Consider the following 23,393-nt stretch of genomic DNA (forward strand, 5'->3'; position numbering starts at 1 on the left):
GAATCCAAGGCTGGGGGACCCTGCTCTAATGCCAATGCTCCATTTCTCTAAGCCAGGGGTTCCCAACCTGTGGGACTCCAGGTGCTGCTGAACTACAACTCCCATCATCCCCAGCCACAATACATTGTAGCTAGGGATGATGGGAGTAGTAGTTCAGCAACATTTCGTTTATCATAGGTTGGGAACCCCTGGCTCTAAGCCAACCCAAGAGCTGAGTCTGCCTTTTAAAAACCCTGCTACCCTGATGTGTAGGATATTTATAGATATGCAGTCAAGGCTCAGGCAGAATTTTAGCAAAAACCTGGAGGCCCTACATTGAAAAGGTTGCTGTATTTTGTTTGCGGCTGCAACATCTGAGATAAGATCATTGATTGATTGATTGATTGATTGATTTATATTTTTTACATTTTATATCCAGCTCTTCCTCCAAGGAGCCCAGAGAGGTGTACTACATACTTAGGTTTCTCCTCACAACAACCCTGTGAAGTAGGTTAGGCTGAGAGAGAAGTGACTGGCCCAGAGTCACCCAGCTAGTATCATGGCTGACTGGGGATTTTAACTCGGGTCTCCCCGGTCCTAGTCCAGCACTCTAACTACTATCCCACGCTGGCTCACGTTGGCTCATAAGGGAGTCAGCATAGTGTAGCAGTTAAGAGTGATGAACTAGGACTCATGAGACCCAAGTCCTAATCCCTGTTCAGTCATGAAACTCACTGGGTGACTCTGGGTCAATTACTTATCTCTCAGCCTATCCTACCTCACAGGGTTGTTGTAAGGATAAACATAACCATGTATACTGCTCTGGGCTCCTTGGATGAAGAGCAGGATATGAACATAGGAATATAGGAAGCTGCCATACAATGAGTCAGACCATAGGTCCATCTAGCTCAGTATTGTCTATACAGACTGGCAGCGGCTTCTCCAAGGTTGCAGGCAGGAACCTCTCTGATAGGAATTAGCCCTATCTTGGAGAAACCAGGGAGGGGACTTGGAACCTAGATGCTCTTCCCAGAGCGGCTCCATCCCCTGAGGGGAACATCTTACAGTTCTGCTCACACATCAAGTCCCCCATTCATATGCAACCAGGGTGGACCCTGCTTAGCTAAGGGCACAAGTTATGCTTGCTACCACAAGACCAGCTCTTCTCTCCCATAATAAATAGTACCATAATAAATTGATCTGTACACTGAACATGCAATGATACTGGGCTTCGAACAAATTATGAACAAGGGTCCAAAAAATGGGAACCAAATGAATTTAACATAACCAGAGGAAAAAAAATTTCTGAGGATGAACCACTGCATGGCCAGGGAAAGCGATCTGAGCTGAAGTGACAAGGCGGAATGCTATGAAGGGATTTTTCATCAGGGGAAGGAGATGGCCCCTACATTTCCTCGGAGCGTCATTTGTTCAGTCTAAATTGACAACCACAGGAATCAATTTCTGTGTAAAAGGAAAAGCTTCATGACAACTTTATAAGCATTTGGCAGGCAATATTCTAGCTAGTGAACATGTAATTGAGAACACAAAACTGTTTACATTATTGCATTCTGGCAGCTCATCCTGTAACCTTGAATGTCTCCCTCTTGGCAAGTGATTTCCCTGTTGAAAGATCTCTGCACCACTCTTGAGGAACAATATCTAAGTGTGTGATGTCCCTGAGGTCCTTTGGGGGAGCCCTTATTACCCTGGCAAGCCAGATTGGATGGGTGCCTAGTTGCTTCAGCTTATGGCTTGGGCCAAATCTATATACTATTTCCAAAATAGCTGGAAATGTTATTATCCTTTTGGACAGATAACCAGAGCACCTGTGGATGAGTAGGTAGTGGGGCAACCTGCAGAGATATGCTGAGGTTTTAAACAAAATCTGAAGTTAAAAAACCTAAGGTGGCAAAAACAAACAAACAAACACACCACCCAAAACTGCCCCCATGTAAGTCAATGGGACAGAATGATCATGGGCTAGGAGCACAGTTAACAGACAAGAAAAGCAGGCGGGCAGAGCCAATGGAATTCAGTGGTGAGGGGGTGGGGAAGAGGGCTTGAACAAAGAGTGAGAAATTTCTCAACTTGAAGAATACTGCCTCAAGACGATCATAACCCTTCCTGCTTCTCAGGAGGAAAGGTGCCTAAACCTTTCACCTTGCTCAGGCACGGGTTCAGGTAACACATGCACACCACAGGTAGACTGCATCATTTTGTGCACCCTACTTGTCCACCCTAAACCAGCTGTCCAGTTGTAAAACACTTGTAAAACACTAGGGTGCAGACTTGTCCAGCCTAAAACACAGAAGAATCCATAGATGCCACTGGCTCCAGGGTTAAAGCGCAGGAGGGCACTGAAAGGAGAGAAATCTGTCATTAAGTGTCGTAAGGGGGAACATCTAACTGGAGTACTAGCGAGCTAACCTTGCCTTCTTTCAATGTCTCATTAAAGGAGGAGGGATCAAAGACATTTTGCTGCCCAAGGCGAAGGACAATATGATACCCCACCCATCAGTGAATAGTGTGGGGCAGGGAGAGAAAGGGCAGTGGCAGTGGACAGCAGGGTGGTGCCCATGGTGGGGGAGACCTAGAATTGCTGCCTGTGGCGGCCCTCCTCATAACCATGCCGGAGGTGACTGCCTCACCCAGCCTCATTGAAGGGCCATCTCTGTGCAAAATTCTCCAAGAATTTTTTTTGACCGAATTAGCAGGTACAGGGTGAGAAGCACTATTCCCTGGATCAGGGATTCTCAGATGGAATGTCCTCCCTCTTGAGCTAAGAGCCTCCTCATCTCTGGAAACTTTTAAAAAGGCAGTGAAGACATATTTGTTCACCCAAGCTTTGAGTTAGATTTATAATTTTAATACTTTTAATGTTGGGTTTTAAATGCTCCACTCACATCATCCCCAGTCACAATGGCCTTTGGCTGGGGATGATGGGAGCTGTAGTCCCACAACATCTGGGGACCCAAGTCTGAGCACCCCTAACTTAACACATTACATTCCTAACTCTTGGTGGCCAGGTACAATATACTTCTGTTGGAGCACAGAACAGAAGGCCGGTCGGAGAAGCCCCTATGGACAGAAATCCATAAAGAAGCCGACTGTGGGGCTGTAGCTCCGTCTTTCATTCACATCAGACTAAGATGACAAATATCTGAATGCCGCTCTGCAACAAAGGTTCCCAAAGTGGTTTACATTAGGGATGTGCCTGGAACCGGGTCCAGGCACTCCCACAAAGTGGTGGTGGCAGCTTTAAGGCGCGGGGAGTGTGCCCTTACCTCTCCCTCCGGCTCTGCTGCCAAAACCGCTGACGCAGGGCAGTGGAGTACCTTCTTGCTACCCCAGTCGGCGTAATACCAGAAGTGGCCAATGAGCCTGTGTGTGTGTCCGGATGTCACTCAGCAACTTTGGGGTGGGAGAGGATTTATGTTGAATGAGAAAAGAGGAGAAACCTCAACATCCCTCTTGGAGAAGTTTTATTGTGGGCTCGTTGTGTTTTGGCAAAGCCCTTATCAAGGGTTCTTGTTCTAATAACTCTCAGTGGTTAGAAGAGACTAAGAAAAAAAAAATCTACTTTCCTTGGAGTGACATTCTAGCGCCATTAAATTATTTTAAATGATTTTCACTTGCTACATGTGTTAACTAAAGAAAAATCTGCTTAGCTAGCACAAGCTATTTGTCAGGAGGGAAAATCCATCAGCTCCTTATCTTCTTCGCCACTGTGATGCAGTGGATTTATACAATCTCCATGCTCCACTCACAAAAGCAGTTTTTTTTTTTTTTCTGAATGAAAGTCTTCCTGGTTTCAAGTTTTCTTTGGGGGAAAGACACCTGAAATTCCGCTTCACATTTCTGACTTTCTGCCACCCAACTGCAGAAAACTCTCCACCACTTTCATACAAGTCAGGAAAATTGACAAATTTTCTTTGGATCTAGGATCCCAACAGGGAATACATGGCTGGATGGCTAAATAAACAAATAAAGAAATAAGCAAGCAAGCAAGCAAGGTTTACTGGACTTAACTGACATTGACATCCTTCATTGACATTGGGGCAGGGAGGGGCTCTTCTCTTAATCCCCTTTACCTACAACATACTTAGAATAGAAATGGGTGTCTGGGCCAAATAAAGGTTTTATTAAATATCTATATCTCTGAATATCCTAGTTTAGGCCCCGCAATTAAATTTCTAGGTACCATGGTTCTCTGGTGCCTGAGATTAAATCTCTGACAATTTTTAAAAAGTCTTTAAAGACGCATCTGTTCATCCAGGCTTTTAACTGATACTGTTTTGATTGTTTTTAATGTTGTTTTAGAATATTGTTTTAAAATTTTTTAAATTGTTGTGTTTTAAATTTCTTGTTTTTGTTTTTAACTAATGTTTTAATGTTGTTTTTATCTTGCTGTAAACCACCCAGAGACGTACGTTTTGGGCGATATAAAAATGTGTTAAATAAATAAATAAATGAATAAATTTGTCAAAGCAAATTTGACAAAAAATTGTTAAAACTAATTTATAATCCAGCCTCCTAAGGCAGGACCAATGTTCCCTTGTAACAGGGATTCCGAGATGTTGTTGACTACAACTCCCATCACCCCCAACTGCAATGGCCTTTGGCTGGAGATGATGGGTATAATGTGATACCTGGTTTTGATGTCATCAGCACAGGCCATGATGCTAGAAGATGCTAGAAGACCTGGCAGGAAAACCATATTCTTCAAGGGTGAGAAATTAAAAGGGTCAAGCAGCGGCCCTTGGGAGAACTACACCTCCCATGATCCCTGGGCTTTGCTCTCCAGCATCAGGGTGATGGGAAGGGAAGGCAAGGGAAGGGAAATGGACAGACCACCTGCCTCTCACTTATACATGAGCTACCACCATTTGGGTACCTGGAACAGGAGGGTTGACAGGTAGGATGGGAGTAGGTTTGGAAGGCTTTGGAGAGAGAAGCTGGGAATTATCCTCCACATTCATCTCCTACCATGCAAGATTCAGTTACCAATGCTTTAAAGCCAAGGTCACCCAAATTTAGGAACATAGGAAGCTGCTTTATACACAGTCAAGTGAGCCCTTAACCTGGGCGCTGGGATTCTGTGCTTGCTGGGCTATTTTTAGCCCCAGTGGACAGAGAGAAGGGCTAAACATAGCCCCAGCAAACACACGATCCCAGAGTGATCGAACATGTCTCCTGGGGAAATCCCCCAATGCAATGCGTGTTTCGTGCGGTGCATTGTGGGATCTTTGGAGGCCGGGATGGATCGTCCCAGCCTCCAGAACTCCATGCTGCAGGCACACAGTGTGGATCAACTGGGAGCGTGGTCCCCACTCCCAGAAACAGGCTGCGGTTGTCTGGGGTAAGGTGAATTAAACCAGCCTCCCCCACAACACCACCCTAGACCCATTCCACCCCGCTCACTTGGTTGTGTGAAAGAACTCGTAATCTGGATGTCAGCCTTTGCTTTTTGTTTGCTCAACTTTATTCAGATTATGGAGCAAGCACAGTTTATTTGCTGGAGTTTTCAGTCCAGGTCTCCTTCCATACAGGTTACTAATGCACAATGGTGCAGATACAATGCACGTTGGTTAAAATCACGCTAAAGGAAACCTGATGCTATCTCAGGATGGCAACATGATTCCTTTGTGTAAATGGATGCATATAGGCAGCTGTGTCCATTGGAATCTGTCAGAAAAACAGTGAACTAAAATCCGCAGCAGGCTGTGCGTGCACGGATGCTGAGCTCCATGTCAGAAATCCTCCAATTTACACCAGAAGGCGGGCAAGGAAAATTCAGGGCAGAGCCAACCCTTGAGACAAAAATGGAAATGGAGTGGGGGACATCTGCTCATCCCTGTTTCATAAGAAACATCCAGGAAGTGCCCAAAGCATGGGAAATTCCTTAAATAAATACTCAAATAAAGAGACGACAATCAGCGGCTGCAGGATTATATTAGTAATGGTACTAGAAAACATGCAAAATCTCTCCACACAGAACGAGGTGCTTCTAATCAAGCCAAGCACTGTAGCTCGCTTAAAAATCACACTATCGCCATGTTCAATTAGTCATGGACGCCAAGGGCACCCTGACAAAACAGAAATGTGTGCTTGTATTACACAGAGAAGGGGAAACGGATAAAGCCTGAGGATAAAAGCCCAACATGGATGCTTTCATATCATTAATACCTCACAGAGGGAGAGCAGGTTGCCACGTTTGAGGAGGAGGCAGTGATTAGACCCCTTCTTAAGAAGTCCACTCTGGATCCCCTGGTGATGGATAATTATAGGCCAGTCCCCAACCTCCCATGGTTGGGTAAGATGATTGAGAAGGTGGTGGCTGCCCATCTCCAAGCGGTTTTGGAGGAAACTGATTACCTAGACCAGGGATTCTCAAACTTGGGTCCTCAGGTGTTATTGGACTTCAACTCCCATAATCCCCAACCAAAAGCCACTGAGGCTGGGGAGTTGAGTCCAATAACACCTGAGGACCCAAGTTTGAGAATCCCTGACCTAGACCCATTTCAAACTTGATTTAGAGCAGGCTACGGGGTTGAGACAGCCGTGGTCAGCCTGATAGATGACGTTCACCTGGGAATTGACAGAGGGAGTGTGACGCTGCTGGTTCTTTTGGATCTCTCGGCAGTTTTCAATATCATAGACCATGGTATCCTTCTGAATTGCCTGAGGGATTTGGCAAGAGGAGACCCTAAGGTTCTGCACACGATCAGTGTGTAGAGCCAAAACGGGGTGTGTGGGGAAAGTGGGCTTGACCTGCTCTAGATCAGGGAAAAATCTAGACTTGGGTCTCGCAGAGGCCGTTTGTGCATGTGCAGTGGCCATTTTTGTTTTCAGCCGCCTTTTAAAATTTAAAAATGGCTGCCGCACATGCTCAAATGGTCCCTGCGAGGTCCTATGCCTTGCCAGGCCTCACAGAGGCCTTTTGAGCATGTGCGGCGACATCCAAAATGGCCACCGCACTGATCTTTGTAGGCCCAAACAGGCCTGAAAATCAGCCTGGGACAGGCTGTGGAAATGATCCAAGAGGCTGGCAGGGGGAGGGGGAACCTTTGCAGCCCCCTCCCCCATGGCCTTTAGGAAGCCCCACGAAGGGGCTACAGGTAAAAACTTAATTTTTTAAAAATATCCACGAATTGGGGAGGAGGTGGGGGGCAGCATGGCACTGGTGCCCCCCAGTGGCACCTAGGGCACATCCCCTGGCTGCCCCACCCTAGTTTCGCTTATGCTAACCAGCAGCACTATTTGAAGTACTGGGAAGAAGTACTGGAGGAGGCAGGATTTCCCTGTTCTCCCTGCATCTTTTCCCCGATCTAGATTGCACCCCACAGAACTGCTATTAATGACATAGTGGTGCAAGTATGTTTTCCCCCATGAGCTAATAGAAGACAGGAGATGATCTAGATCAGAGAAACGACTCGAGAGGAAAAAGTCAAACAAATCAGGGAGACAAATTGGGCTCACAAGCCACAGCCTGGCCACCTCTTCCTTGCCTGTCTTTTCCCTGTTCCCAACATGTGCTGGAAGCAAGAATCATATCAAGATATCAACATCAGTACTGAGGATGTTATTCTCATTACCAAGATCCTCAGCTCGTGGATATCAGTTCGGTGCCACTAGCGAAAGCTGAAGCAAGACCAGAGGGCTTCGCTTCTCCTGCACTGCCCGTCTCCTGCCAGCCAGGCTTGTCAGCAAAGCTCACATTCTAGGCAAGGATGCCAAGCAGATGCAGCAGGCTCGGAGATACCGTGAAGTGACACAACAGAAACATTTGTCCTCTTGCTTGTAATAAATTGGAAACCTCCAAAGCAATGGGATTCTGCTGGAAGACATCGGACTCGCATTTCCTTCAGTGGCATTTTCAATTTTTATTGTCATATCTTTTCTACAGGGAGGCATATCAGAAAGTGACAGCCCCCTCACCGCAGAGATGTTATTAATGATGCCCTGCTTCCAGAAGAAAAAGGAGATTCATCTGATACTTTCCGAAGTCTGCACAAATGCTGGGGCAAAGAATGCATTTGAAACCCCATGGCGGCGGGGGGGAGACTGTAGGAAACCTAGTAAGCTCCCCCCAAATAATTTGCAGCAGCAACTCAGCTGAAAGCTTAGCTGGAAAACTAAATTAACATTAATCAAAGCACACTCTCCATTTGATTGCCCACTGCCTAGAGAATCAGATCAGACACACTAAAAGTATGCAGGAAAATATATTTATTTTTAAAATTATTTTTACATTTTATATCCCACTCTTCCTCCAAGGAGCCCAGAGCGGTGTACTACATACTTAGGTTTCTCCTCACAACAACCCTGTGAAGTAGGTTAGGCTGAGAGAAAGTTGACTGGCCCAGAGTCAACCAGCAAGTCTCATGGCTGAATGGGGATTTGAACTCGGGTCTCCCCAGTCCTAGTGCAGCACTCTAGCCACCACACCACGCTGGCTCTCTCCCATATAATGAGGTCCATACACATGACCAACTCACCTGGGATCTGGAAGGGTTGGTGGGCAGGCAGGCTCCTACCTGCCTCCCGACACACTGATAACCCATCGTCTCAGAGCATGGATGATCGCACACCCACACAAGGCACGCAGCAGCGATTGGCAGAGCCAGGAGCCAGAGCAGGAAGTCCTCCAGCATCCCACAATGCACTACACTAGGACCAGATTTCCTCACCACCAGGCATGCTAGCCACCCAGCTCTGCGGATGCTTGGGCTGCAGGTAGACCAAGTGTTCACATAACTGGGGAGTGGGTTCGGAGTCACGCTCACATCCTCCTACTTCACTTTTAAGCTAGGTTTAAAGATTGGGCTACCTGGTCAAGGATCACTGGGATTGGGACCCATCTCAGTGGCTTTCAAGGCCAGCCCTACCTATGCTATAGCTCTCCTACCCCATTAGGGCTGGTCATGAGAATGACCTCAATATTTATTGTATCAGATTTAGTTCAGAGACAAAGGCTTTTAGAGGCATTTAGTTAGAGACAAAAAACATTGTAACATCAAACAATAATGAGAGACAGACAGCATGCACAGTTCATGGGCTGACAGAAATGGTCAGCCTGCATGGTGGACTATTACGACAAACACATGCTAAAAAAACATGGGTCAGCCAAGGTGGCAGACCCCAATTCTTCATCAAGGTACGCTTTTATAACCCCACCCTGCAGGAATCAAATGCCGTCTTTAACAATGAGGCTATTCTCACGGTCATGCAAAATCGGGCTAAGGGAGCCTAGCCTGATTTTGCATTTGCATGAGAACCACCGAGCTTGCAGCTGAGCCTGGTCTCACGAAAGCGGGTCACCCGCTTAAGTAGCCCTCCCCTAAACTCAGGTTAGCGGAGCGAGTGCTCTGCTAACCCGGGCTTTCCGATCATGAGTTGTCGCGGCGCAGATCCGTGGCAACTCATGAGTAGACCCCCGCCCTGGAGGCTGAAAAGCAGCCTCCCGGCTCAGGGGTCTCTCCAGCACGCCCTGCGTGCTCACGCAGGACATGCTGGAGATTCCGGGGGCCACATGGCCCCCGATCCTCCCAGCTCCCGCCGGATCGGAGCCGACAGTCGTGTGGGTGGTCGCTTTGGCCGCCCAGAGCAGACAGCCTGCTAAGCCCGCTTTCCCTGCAAACAACATCCAGGCTCTTCTCACCAATCGTGAGAAGAGCCTCAGTGTTTTATTCTGCATTATGATTGGCTGATTCCAACCAGGTAGTTCTTCCTTAAATCTTGTTAAATAAAAACAAGGTTGGCGGTGGATAGCTTGATACAGTCAAGCCCCAGTTGGATAGGACAATTTTCCCACCTACAGGTGAAACTCGGAAAATTAGAATATCGTGCAAAAGTCCATTAATTTCAGTAATGCAAATTAAAAGGTGAAACTGATATATGAGACAGACGCATTACATGCAAAGCGAGATAAGTCAAGCCTTAATTTGTTATAATTGTGATGATCATGGCGTACAGCTCATGAAAACCCCAAATCCACAATCCCAGAAAATTAGAATATTACATGGAACCAAGAAGACAAGGATTGAAGAATAGAACAATATTGGACCTCTGAAAAGTATAAGCATGCATATGTATTCAGTACTTGGTTTGGGCCCCTTTTGCAGCAATTACTGCCTCAATGCGGCGTGGCATGGATGCTATCAGCCTGTGGCACTGATGAGGTATTATGGAAGACCAGGATGCTTCATTAGCGGCCTTCAGCAATTCTGCATTGTTTGGTCTCATGTCTCTCATCCTTCTCTTGGCAATGCCCCATAGATTCTCTATGGGGTCAGGTCAGGCGGGTTTGCTGGCCAATCAAGCACAGTACACTGCATACTTTTCAGAGGTCCGATATTGTTCTATTCTACAATCCTTGTCTTCTTGGTTCCATGTAATATTCTAATTTTCTGGGATTGTGGATTTGGGGTTTTCATGAGCTGTACGCCATGATCATCACAATTATAACAAACTAAGGCTTGACTTATCTCGCTTTGCATGTAATGCGTCTGTCTCATATATCAGTTTCACCTTTTAATTTGCATTACTGAAATTAATGGACTTTTGCACGATATTCTAATTTTCCGAGTTTCACCTGTATGTTGCTCAGAAGCCGGGGACAGAATCTGGGTAGGGCATGCTTGTCCTACCCAGCTGGGGCTTGACTGATGATCAAGCTTCCTGTCTCTGACCTTCTGTTTTTCAAACACATGGAGGCCAGCCTATTTTGGCTCATCATGTGCCACCATGGGAATGCTTCCCCATTAAATGAGGTTAGCAAAGTGAGCACTCCGCTAACCCCATTTTTGTGATCATGAGTCTCCACGGCATGGCTCTGCACCATGGCGACTCACAAAGAGACCCCCAACTGGGAGGCTACAACAAGCCTCTTGGCATCAGGGGGCTCCCCAGAATGCCCCATGCACTCACTTGGGGCATTCTGGGACTTCCAGGAGCCAGGTGGCCCTTGATCCCCACCTCCCCAAACGGCCCGTGATGGAGCTGGTAGTCATGTGGGCAGCCGATCTGCTCACCCAGGGCAAGCTCCCTGTTCATTTGCGGTGAGAGCAAGTCAAGCCCGCTCTCCCTGCACAAGCTGTCATGATACTTCACACTCCTCGTGTGAAGCACCTCATGGTCAAAAATGAGGAGTGCGACCTGCTCCCCAATTAAGGTAGGAAACTCCTCATATCCCAGGGCTGCTCAGCTTTGGTCTTCCTGCAGATGTTGGCCTACAACATCCATAATCCCTGGCTATTGGCCACTGTGGTTGGGGATTATGGGAGCTGAAGTCCAAAAACAGCTAGGGGGCCAAAGCTGAGCATGCCTGTCTTACCCTAGTGACGATCACGTGAAATGCCTTATTGTTTTATAATTAATACATGCCCCCTTTCATATAGATCTTGCCCCTGGTGCCATGACTTAATTCTCTTTCCCCACCCTTAACTGTGAAGTACCTTATCACAGTTGTTTGTTCTCTGTCCCTTTTGCTCATCCTGAGGCTTATCTCCTCTTCTTGCTAAACCTTGTGTTCCACTAACTCAACCCACTCCATTATGGGGAAACTGTTCTTCATCAGGGCATGCACAGCTCAAAGACCTGCACCACTATGTTGATTCCTTTCAACTCACCATATCATATTAACATCTATTGATTAAGCTGTGCACAGATCTAACCAGATTCCCCTTCAAGACACTTCCACAATTCAGAGTGGCAAAATGGTAGGCAGAGAGTAAGAGATGGGCCTCTCTCAGGACCCACTGTCTAGCCCAGGGAAGGGCAAACGTGGCCCTCCGGCGGCTGTTGACTCCCATCTACTCCCACAATAAATTGTAGCTGGGAATGATGGGAGTTGTAGTTCAACAACAGCTGGAGGGCCAAGTTTGCCCATGCCTGGTCTAGGTCCTGAAACAAATGGCCCCAAATCTAAGGAATGAGTGAGGCGCTTCACACATTTCATGTGAAATGCCAGACAGGGTTCAGCGGGGAGAGTGGGCTTAGCCCCCTCTCCCCACAGACAAACAGTCGCTCATTGCTGGGTGGCTGGATTGGACACCAGATGAGCAGCTGCTCCAGTTGGGCACTCCCACACCCGGCCACAGCTCCGTCGGGAGCTCTCGGGGACGGGGGAAGGAGAGTGCCGCCCCCCAAACCCCCGAGCGCTCCAGCCATGGCTGCAAGCAGCTGCAGCTGACACACGATCCATAAAACAAGGTTAACAGAGCGCTCGCTCTGTTAACATCGTTAAAGGGGTGGAGTTGTTAGGTGGGCTAGCCGCCAGAGAACCAGTGGGCTCGCCCAGTGGTTCCCATGCTCGATCAAAACTGGGCTGGGCTCCGTTAGCCCGCTTTTGATCAATTGTGAGAATAGCTTCAGTAAGACACAGACATGAATAGGGTTCCAAAATGATTGTTTTGTGTGTGCAAATACCCTACCCCTAACAGACAGGGCAGACATTAACAGGCTAGAACAGGAGTGTTGTTGAACCACAACTCCCATCTTCCCCAGGAACCCATTGTGGCTGGGGTTGATAGGAGTTGTAGTTCAACAACAGCTGGAGGGCCAAGTTTGCCCACCCCTGGGCTAGAAGATGGATCAAGTCTGACTCGGTATGTAAAAGGCAGCTCCCTATGTCCATCTGTATTTCCTGTTTACGGTTTGTGCTAACCATCCATAAGAAAGCTGACAGGCAGCAATCAGCGGCAGCAGGAACTGCTGAAGACCCTGAAGGTCCTTCTCCAGTTCTATCTTTGGCATGAACTTGACCTTTCACTTCTTCTTCATGGCTCAAGAGGCAAGAGCCATGCCTTTGGGCCAGATGACAATTGACACATGCGGCCCAGACAGTAGAAACCAGTGGGGTGAGGGGCAGGAGAGGAAGGCTGAGCTGCCTATAGCGCCATGGCTAGAAGCTGACTGCACACCACATAGATTCCAAGGAGTACAAGGTTCCACTACCCAAGGCCGTCTCTGTGCAACTTTCATCCAAGGGGCCATGGACAAATCCAAATTATGTTCAAGAGGTCGAACCCAAAGAAACACAAAGAAGGGGAGGAAGTAGGTTGATGGGGAATTCCCTGATGACACACAGGATTTGTCTGCACTGCAGCACAATGCAGCACAAGGTTACTAATGTTGCAGGAGATGCACAGCCTCTGCCTCCTCTTCTAGTGTCTGCAGTCCGCTTATGAGCAGCTCCTGTGAATACAAGCCAATGAGGCTCTTCTCAAGATCGGCGAGAAGAGCCCTAGGGGGTTTGCAAGGAGAGCGGGCTAAGCAGACAGTCTGCTCTGGGCGGCCGTAGTGGCCGCCCACATGACTGCCGGCTCCGTGATGGAGCTGGTGGGGGCTGGGAGGATCGGGAGCTGCATGCCCCCCGGAAGCTCCAGTATGCCCTGCACTAGTGCACAGGGCATACTAGAGAGACCCCCGAGCCGGGAGGCTGCTTTTAAGCCTCCCGGCTGGGGGTCTACTCATGAGCAGCCACGCTGCGGCTACTCACGATTTTGAAAACTGGGTTTGCGGAGCACTTGCTTGAATGAATGACAAATGGGCTACCCTCTCAGATGCTTTGGAAGAGATATCATATAAATAAAATTATCATCTGCTGACCTGGACTTCATGTTGCTCCTCTTCACAGTTAGTTAGTTAGTTAGTTAGTTAGTTAGTTAGTTAGTTATTTGATTTCTACACTCCCCTTCCAAAAATGGCTCAGGGCAGTTTACACAGAGAAATAATAAATAAATCAGATGGATCCCTGTCCCCGAAGGGCTCACAATCACAAAAGAAACATAAGATAGACACCAGCAACAGTCACTGGAGGTACTACTGTGCTGGGGGTGATTAGGGCCAGTTACTCTCCCCCTGCTAAATAAAGAGAATCACCACGTTAAAAGGTGCCTCTTTGCCAAGTTCGCAGGGGATCATTCTTAGAATCAAAGGGTAGGTTCAGATGACCACTGGCGGATCTGTAAGCTAGTAAGAAGTCACGAAAATGTTGGGACAGGGGAGTCTAATCCAACCCCCTGTTACAGCAGGAAACTGCTACAGCACCCCTGGCCCAGCCTCTGTTTGAAAACTTTCCACCTAGGAGAGCCCACCACTGCACAAGGTAGAATGTTTCACTGTCAAACAGCTCTCACTGTCTCACCCCCGGCCCACCCTCCCTGCACCACCAACGGTAGTGAGAACAACCTTTCTGAGTGTAAAGTTCTAGCTCCTAATATGGTTTGCAGCATCCTTCAGTTTGTGTTTAGCCAAAGGTTGCAAGCAAAACTTGGGATACCCTGCAGATCGGAGACAACTCTGCAGTGAGTGGTTGGGCCCTGTCCCCAGGTGTGCCTGTGTCCCAGGGATATCCAACTCAAAAGTCTGTCTGGTGGAACCTGGAGACTCAACATCTAATCTCTCTTTACTCCTGGAGTAGGCCTCAAAGATCCGCTAGTTCAGGCTAGTTAGATTCTTTATTATATTTAGTTTAATGTTTGATATAATAGTGTTGTAACCTATCCCTCTTCAAACTCAGGCCCTTAACACACTGGTAAAATAAACCACCTTTTGATCTTGTAAATGCTAGTGTGAGCCTCACACTCCCCATGGCTTAGCTCTTTGGGGCATGCTGTTGTGAAGAAGGGGTAGCTCTGGGGCTAGCCACCCTACATTTCATCGTCACATGCACAACTTGTATCCCTCCCCTTCCTTTCTCCTTTGCATGCAAGGACTGAAGGAGAGTATAATTTGCCGGCGTGTATCAGAAATTGGCCTTGAGTAGGAAGGGCCTTGGGGTAGCCCTATGGGAAATTGGTTTGGGGTGGTCTTACTTCTCTCTCCACACTCCAGATTGCATGAAAACCAGCAGAATGTGTTTGTACTTGGGGGGGAAATTGTGGTGATTCCTCTTTCGCTCTTACCTTTTGGTCCTTTGAACAGTTTGATTTCGACAACAGTTTCCAGAATAGGCCTCCTTCGACGGACATACAGTCGCACGATGGAACCGGCTTCTTTTAGTGCCTCGACAGCTTTGCTGTGTGAAACCTCAGATACATCTACCTCATTCACCCGCAAGATACAGTCATTGACTCTGGAGAGAAGGATGACAAAAGAATACTGGAGTTTGGAAAAACTCATTTTTGAAAGAAAGTGACTGATCAGCACTGCGGAAAATATTTCCGGGTTAACAGAATGTTTTCTAGAGAATGGAGCTGGGACAGATATGCAAGACTAGCACATTGTAGCCCTATTAACATAGGAACAAATTAGTTATTTCTAAAATCTCCATGGCAGTCATTTATGGACAAGGTTCCAAGCAAAGAAACCCTTTGTACTCAGCATGTTTCTTGCCAGCTCTATTAAAAGGCAGACCTTTTGGTAACAAAACTGTCCTGAAAGCCATTCTGCTGCGTCCTGGAATTTTATCCCACAAGGAAATTAGTTACTGTAATGAATATACCTAAGGCAACCATCAGATCTCCATTCAGTACTTTATAACTTTTACCCTGGTGGAATGCAATATGCTCTTTGCTCATTTTAATCCCAGGTTGTTTAAATGATATTACATATGTCTGTGTTTAGCTTTAGGATAGCATCTTATTTTAAGATAAAACTTAATTCATGATCTTACTGTTTTCTTTCCCTAGTGTGGGGTCTGTACAATGCCAAGCATACAGATCATGCTTTTAAAAAAAAAAGAAACCTAAAATGAGGATGAGCAGAATGAAGAGTACAATGAAAAGGAGGAAATGATTTGGTTCAAAGCAGCAAGAAACAAGAGGAAAACTGGTCTTGAAGTAAAAGTAAAGTGCGCTGTCAAGTTGATTTTGACTCCTGGTGCCCACAGAGCCCTGTGGTTGTCTTTGGTAGAATACAGGAGGGGTTTACCATTGCCTCCTCCTGTGCAGTTTGAGATGATGCCTTTCAGCATCTTCCTATATCACTGCTGCCCGAGATAGTATCAGTGGGGATTCGAACTGGCAGCCTTCTGCTTGTTAGTCAAGCATTTCCCCTCTGCACCACTTAAGGTGGCTGGTCTTGAAGTAGCAAGCTTGAATTGTCCCCTTTGCTAAGCATGATCCACACTGGCTTGCATCTGGATGGGTGACTACATGTGAGCACTGTCTGTTGCAATATATTCCCCTAAGGAGGCAGGGCCATAGCTCAGTGGTAGCGCATCTGCTTTGCATGCAGAAGGTACGATCCCTGGCAGCATCTCCAGGAAGGGCTGGGAGAGACTCCTGCCTGAAACCTTGGAGAGCTGCTGCCAGTCAGTGTAGACAATACTGAACTACTGAATACTGAAACCCCTGCTAACTTGGCAAAGAGGCACCTTTTAATGTGGTGATTCTCTTTATTTAGCAGGGGGAGAGTAACTGGCCCTGTCCACCCCCGGCACAGGACCTCCAGTGACTGTTGCTGGTGTCTATCTTGTTTCTTTTTAGATTGTGAGCCCTCCGGGGACAGGGACCCATCTTATTTGTTTGTTATTTCTCTGTGTAAACCACCCTGAGCCATTTTTGGAAGGGCGGTATAGACATTGAATTAATAACAACAACAACTAGATGGACCTATGGTCTGACTCATTCGAAGGCAGCTTCCTATATTCCTAGGATCCTAATGAAAAAAGTAAATCAGTCATCCTTTGGAAAACTGCATTCCCTAATGGCTACTTCAGCCTTGCAACCTGGCATCGGGGACAGGCGAAGAAGCTTTCTTCCCCACAGCTTGCTGGGGGTGGTGAAGCACCACAAACAAGTGGGGTTGAAATGAAGTGGGAGAGAGTGTAAGGGATTGGTGGGTGGGCTGGAAGGAAATAATGCTCCCAGTTGGATTAAAATCAGAGCTAGTGAAGCATTTGGTGGGCACAAAGCAAAGACTACAAGTTCCCTGAAAGTCAAACTGCTGCGCCCAGAAGTAAAGGTCTGTTGACATCATTCCTAATGGCTATGGAGAATTTATTTCAAAAACTCAAGGCAAGAGAAAGCAGGAATTACATTTTGGGGATGCAGAGAAGAAATTCCCGCTGGAGGCCAGGCTGCCAAATCTAGTTAGGCTGACATCCTAATGCCAAAAAAAGAAAAGAAAAGAAAAAGGCATGCATGCAGTGATATCATCCCTGCTTCTGATATGCGGGGCTCACAAAGGGGAAATGATCTTTGCCAATCTTTCCTTCCACCCAAAGTGCTCTGTGTAACACAAACTGTGTAGCCGTTCACTGAGAACTGCACAACCATCAGGGACATAATTTTTCACCCCAGCGAGCACTTCTGGGGGAAGGGGGAGAGAGGGGAAAATCATGCTCCTCCATGCACAAGCCTCAGAAGCTATCACTCTGCACACACTTTTTTTTTTTTTTTGGAAGAATGTGCAGCATTGGGATGCTGGTCAATAAGGTCGTTTTCACAACGGGCTATACCCAGGTCGGGCATCCCTATCTGACCTGGGTATAGCCAAGTCGTGAGAAGCGCTGGGATTGCCCCCAATCCTGGCCCTCTGCGACAGGGTAGCCCGGGGTTTTCACCCAAGCTAATAGTGGAGTAGGAGAGCGCAAATGCACCCTTCAACCTCACTCCCCATTGTGCAGCCCAAGCATTCACAAAACCAGGCAGCAGGAGCACCTGGCAATGGGGGGATCCCCAAATGCACCACACTCCTGGCACAGTGCATTGTGGGATGCCCGAGGACTTCCTCCTCCTCCTCCTCCTGGCTCTGCCGCTCAGTGTGGCATGGCCCGTGTGCCGTGTGAGCGGCAGAGCTGCCTGAAGAACGTTGGTCATGTGCGGGGAGGCAGGTAGGAGCCTGTCTCCCCATCAGCCCTCCCCACCCCTGACATCTTTGCTTACTGTCTTTCCATCTGGACCTCAGCACAGGTCCCAGTCTTAAATCAAGTGGAAGCCATTCAGTGGGGGGAGCCAAAGTTCCTGGACCTTCTGGCCTTGCTCAGTTGTCCAGAGCAACAGTTTAACATTTGCCCCCTGTTAAAATTCAGTCCCAGTGGCAGAGCACACAGCTGTGTATGCATGCAGAAGATGGGAGGTTCTGTCCTCAGAAAGGAACTCAGGAGAGCTATTGCCCATCAAGACAGAGAATACTGGGCTAGAGGAACCAGTAGTCTGATACTGCATATGCTGACTAGTGATGGAAGACCTTAAGCATGAACACTAACTCGGGGGAGGTCTCAAATGTGTGTCCCCAGATGTTGCTGAATGAATGAATGAACTTTTATTTCGATCACCGACCATAAACAAAAACAAATGCTAATCAATACTTATATACCAATCAAACCAAAACTTTGAAAGCAATGAAGGCTTTGCTGGACTACTACTCCCATAATTCCCAGCCACAATGGCCATAGGTAGTTGTCAACTACAAACTAAAAACCTTGAGCAAACCTCAACCTACGGATAGAAAACCTGTAATCCAGGGGTACTCAAACTTGGATCATCAAATGTTGTTGGATTATAACTCCCATCACCCCTAGCCACAATGGCCTTTGGAAAGACTTGTGTGCCTTGAAGGGAAGGCAGAAGAGGCAATCAGTAGGGATGTACACAAATTGTTTGGGCACCTGTAATTCAAGGTGCCGAAACAATTCAAGTTCTCCTGGCTGAACTTTAAACGGAGGGAGGCAGGTTTTACCTGCCCCTCAGGCCCCCCTCCCCCACCATGGTGCTGTTTCTTCAAAATGGCCGTGCTGTCTCAATGGGACAGCATCCCATGTGCTGTACCCGTGGGATGCTGGGAACAGGGAACTTCCTGTTCCCATCCAGGAAGCTCACAGTGTGGCTTATCTGCAGAGACGGCATGGCTGTTTGGAAATGACAGCACCGCAGTGGGGCAGTGGAGGAGCACCGGAGGGGCAGGTAAGGCCTGCCTCCCTCCATTTAAAGTGCCTGCTCGCTGCCCCCATGGATGTGCATGAAGCGTTTTGTGCACAACCCTAGTACTCAGGCTGGAGAGCTCTTGTCATCAGTGCTTACAGAGACCATCAATGGCCTGTGACCGCTCAGCTTTTGCAGTCTTCTGTAATATGTTCATTTTTAATATTGTAAACCACCTTGCTTGCCTTGGTCAAAGCAGAAAAGCAGTAACTTAATGCAACAAACAAACAAAGTCTGGTCTTCAGTGGCAGTGTCCGTAAGCCCAGGTGGTGGCGCCACATTAAAGCCTGATCTTAAGTGGACCACACCAGCCACCTTTGTAAACGCAGAGAGAGCTTATCAACCAAACATCCTTTAAACCAGGAGTTCTCCACCTTGAGTCCTTAGATGCTGTTGGACTCAAACTACCATCATCCCCAGCCACAACAGCCAAAGACTATTGCCGCTGGGGATGATGGGAGCTGTAGTCCAACAACACCTTGGGGATCCAAGGTTGAGTATCCCTGCACTGACCAATATGTTGCATCACAACTGCTGCTGCACTTTAAAAAGACAGGTACTCTGAAGACCGACTCATATTTCTTATCTGAATCGAAATGCAGGATTAGGAATTTATCTTCGATGGCAGGTGTTACAGATGTGCATAGACAAGAGCAGACGCAGCTTGCAAAACAAACTTCCATTCCTATTCAGAAGCTCCTGAGCCTCGCCAATAAAATATGCAGACTCCACAGAACACCCTTTTGTGGCAGAGGAATTCCAGTTCAGCAAAATGACTCATGGTCTAGCTCCAGCTAGAGGTGCAGGCGGAGCAGGGGAGCTGAAGGTGTGGGACCCAGTTTCTTGATCTCTCCATCTTTCCGCAGCTGTCCCAAGCAGCAATTTTGTCCCTGCACAGCAAAGGCTAATCACCACCCTCCATTGCAAGAGCTGCAGTTCTGGCTCAGCTACATTTCGCTTGTTGTGACTCAGGAATCTGCTGGCCTCTATTCTAAAGGACACAGCCCCATTTCATACACTACATGGGGCCGACCCAGGATCTCTATGGAGGTGTACACTTCGCAGGGAACTACAGCTAACCCTGGCTTCCTGACTGGGCCAAGAAGTAAGACTTTGGCCCAACCCCCCCCCCCACCAAACAACCCCATTCAGTTAAAATTATATTCTATAATGTTGAACTGAACCTCCTGGGTCAGTTCGGGGGTGCCGAATATCATTAGAATTGCTTTTTTAATAAGTTTGGCTTACCGACTCAGAGTGTGCTGCGGAGGCCATGGGGTGTGTGTGTGTGTCTCAGAGATTCCCCCTTCCCCTCACTGGCCTCCCCGAGTCTCCCCAGGCTGGTTCGGCCCACTTAGAAGCCGCTTTGGCCCTCTGCGTGCTGGCCATTTTGGGGGCTGAAGCATATGCGCGTGGGCAGGACAAGACCAGCCAGGGGAGGGGGAGCCGCCAGACACCCCCAGGACCGCCACAGACCTCAGCAGCAGCAATTCAACTTTTTTAAAACCACAATTTTAACGCCACTCAGCACCCTTGGACCAGACCTAAACCAGTTTAAATTCAAACCAAACCAGGCCCCCAACTGAGGGGGGCAAAACTAAACATGCCCAGTCTGGGTTCAAATCCAGTTCGGATTTGAACCGAACTGGGCAAACTGGTTTTGTGCACATCCCTAGATGATGAGGCTGTTCTGACGATCAGGTGAAATTGGGCTAGGAGAGCCTAGCCTGATTTTGCCTGACCATGTGAGCCACTGGGCATGCAGGCGAGCCCGGTGGCCTCTAGGCAGTTAACCCACCTAACTACCCCTCCCCTTAAACTGGGTTTGCAGAGCAAGTGCTCCACAAACCCGGTTTTTTAAATCGTGAGTTGCCGCAGTGCGGTTCCACGTCGCAGCAACTCATGAGTAGACCCCCGACTGGGAGGCTTAAAAGCAGCCTCCCAGCTTAGGGGTCTCTCCAGTATGCCCTGCACGCTCGTGCAGGGCATCCTGGAGCTTACGGGGGCCCCATGGCCCCCAATCCTCCCAGCCCCCGCCGGCTCCATAACGGAGCCGGCAGTCGTGTGGGCTGCTGATCCGGCCGCCCAGGGCTGCCACCCTGCTCGTGTGCGGGGAGAGTGGGCTAAGCCCGCTCTCCTCGCTCACCCTCCCCAGGTGGGTCACTTTGATCGTGAGACCCGCCTCTGTACCTTTTAAAATCTCTAAGATTGCCACCGGCCAGCTCTGCGTGAAGTCTTTATTCTGCCCCTGTCGCTCACCTCCCCAGTGTGCATGTGTGGTGGTCATCTGAGGGGTCAGCCCAGTTTGCCGCACAATCTTAAGGATTTAAAAGGTATCATGGCTTTCCTTACCAATTCCCTGGCCCAGCCACCACACTGATGATAGCGATTAACGGAGCTCGCGCCTGCCCATATCCCCAACGAATGGATGCCCTAGGTAACCATCTATGTTCGCCTAGTGGAGGATTCCCCAAACATAGATGGGCCTTTTCAAGTGCCTGCATGGATGCCCTCCCTTCAGAATTCTTGACAGGTAGATACAATAGAATCCCAATCGGACAGAGATATTGCCCCCGTAACTCTGATGAGATTGAATCAGTTGCACATGTGCTCCTACGGTGTGTCTTTTATGGAGACCTTGTGCGAAGGTTAATTGACCCTCTTTCACATAATCTGCCAGGTCGATCAGATGAATTCTACACCAAATATCTGCTAATAGATGTGAATTCACCTATCACTCACACAGTGGCAAAATTCTGTTGTTCACTGAGTTCATTGCACTCTGCTCGCTAATGGTTAGATCCAATGTACAGTTATGTTATTAATATGACTATGTTTAAAATTTTATATTGTTTTAGATGTTGTGTTATTGGTCAAAGACCATAATAAAGACTGACTGGCTGGCTGGCTGGCCTAGTGGAGGGGCCAGCCCTGCTTCTTGATGAGTATATTCGGTTTGGTTTATTATTACAGATTCCTCTTTTCTGTATGTGGTACGTTCAAGGCAGATCAGCGTAAATAAAAATACAATAATATACAATTTAAAACAATGAATTCACACATAATGCAGAGCCATGGACTCATGGTTCTGCTCCACCCTACCCACTCTCCTGTCTGAATTTGGATGTCATGGAGAGCAAGGAGCCTGTAGTCAGTGAGACTGCAGAGAGGAGGGGGAACTGGCTGTGCGGGCTTCTTTCTTTCATGAAGGACAACCTGCACAGCCAATGACAGTCTGAGAGAGGGAGGAGCTTCCTCCCTCAACTCCAGTTTGCAAGAACACAGCCCGTGCTTCTGAATTCAGATGTAATGCAGGCTGCATTAAACCTTGGGCTGGGGTGGCAAAACACAGTACAACCCGAGGGTACAATCTGGAGTTAGGAGAGTGGAACCTCAGGTTGCTCTCCATGCAGAACCAGAGTTCCGAGGGGCTGTCCTGCATTCAAACGTTCAGATTTGTCAACCTCTGGCCCCTTCAACTCCAGTTCTGTGTTATGTGTGAATGCAGCCACTGTCAAAGAACAAGACTAGAGAGCAGACTACATGCAGGTATTTTCTTTTAGTTTAGTTTAGTTTAGTTTATTCTATTTACGTTGAAGGAAGATCAGCGTAAATAAAATTAAAATACAATAATATTTAAAAACAAGATCAAAGAAAGAGAATAGGTAGCAGAAAATAGGTAGCAGACAAACTACATGCAGGCGTGCAAACAGAGGAATAGCTTAAGGAGCAAGTTAAATTTTTCAAGGGGGGACTGGAAAGAAAGGGAGCAGGTTATTAGGAGTTCAGTAAAATGGGGGAAACTCTTCAAATGCTCTTGGGGGGGGTATGCACCATGTCTACACATGCCACCAAGGCTATTTTCTTTTGTAAGCAGCTCATATATGGAGAACCAATCCTGATTGGGCCCATAGAGAGGTAGGTAGACTGTAATATACCCACCCACTGTGGGCACTATTCTACAAGAAACCAGAAACCTCCACTGGTACCAATGGAAATTTTACCATCTGGAGATGGCATAGTCTCACGAGAAGCAGACCAATCCTTGCGAGATCTTGGGCCGAGATTCCGTGAGGCCCAGAGATCTCACGAGAGCTCCCCCACGTGTCAGGGGCTATATAAGAACGGTCCGGCCTGTGATGAGGGGCCAGTCACAGAGGAGGGCTGCCTCGACAAGGAGCCCAAGGACTTCCGAAAGGGGGTAAATGGATGCGAGTCCAGCGGGACTGGCCTGTGAAGTAACAGGCAGGCCTTTGAGCCAGGCCCCACAGATCCAGCCTCCGGCAGATCACTCTGAGGCCACGGGACCAAGTGGATATCGCCCCAGTCTGCCTATGGCATGACACTCACCCCAGAATGACTACTTTGCTTTTGTATAATTTCAAATCTCCCGTTGCCTAGAAAGATATTCATGACAGTGCAATCAGTACAATAGCAGGTAAGTACCCATAAGTGTCTATTAAATTAGTCCCATTAATGGCAACCTATATGGCAAGGAGAAACTGGAAAGTGTATAGGTGGCGCTCGTTATTCGCAAGG

The 23,393-nt window shown here is 47.8% G+C and overlaps 1 protein-coding gene across 27 annotated transcripts in view; it reads right to left on the bottom strand.

The window, feature by feature from the left end:
- DLG2 (discs large MAGUK scaffold protein 2) overlaps window positions 1-23,393 on the bottom strand; it is a 1,429,269-nt gene that overhangs the window by 362,714 nt on the left and 1,043,162 nt on the right. For all 27 annotated transcript variants that reach the window (XR_008318273.1, XR_008318272.1, XM_053304274.1 and 24 more), the window contains one exon: window positions 14,892-15,061. Coding sequence is in view for 25 of the 27 variants with exons in the window: in XM_053304274.1 (XP_053160249.1) it covers window positions 14,892-15,061 (170 nt within the window). In the remaining 2 variants the exon portion in view is untranslated. The remainder of the gene's footprint in view (window positions 1-14,891; window positions 15,062-23,393) is intronic.

The sequence above is a fragment of the Hemicordylus capensis genome, chromosome 3, assembly GCF_027244095.1.
Source record: "Hemicordylus capensis ecotype Gifberg chromosome 3, rHemCap1.1.pri, whole genome shotgun sequence".
NCBI lineage: Eukaryota > Metazoa > Chordata > Lepidosauria > Squamata > Cordylidae > Hemicordylus > Hemicordylus capensis.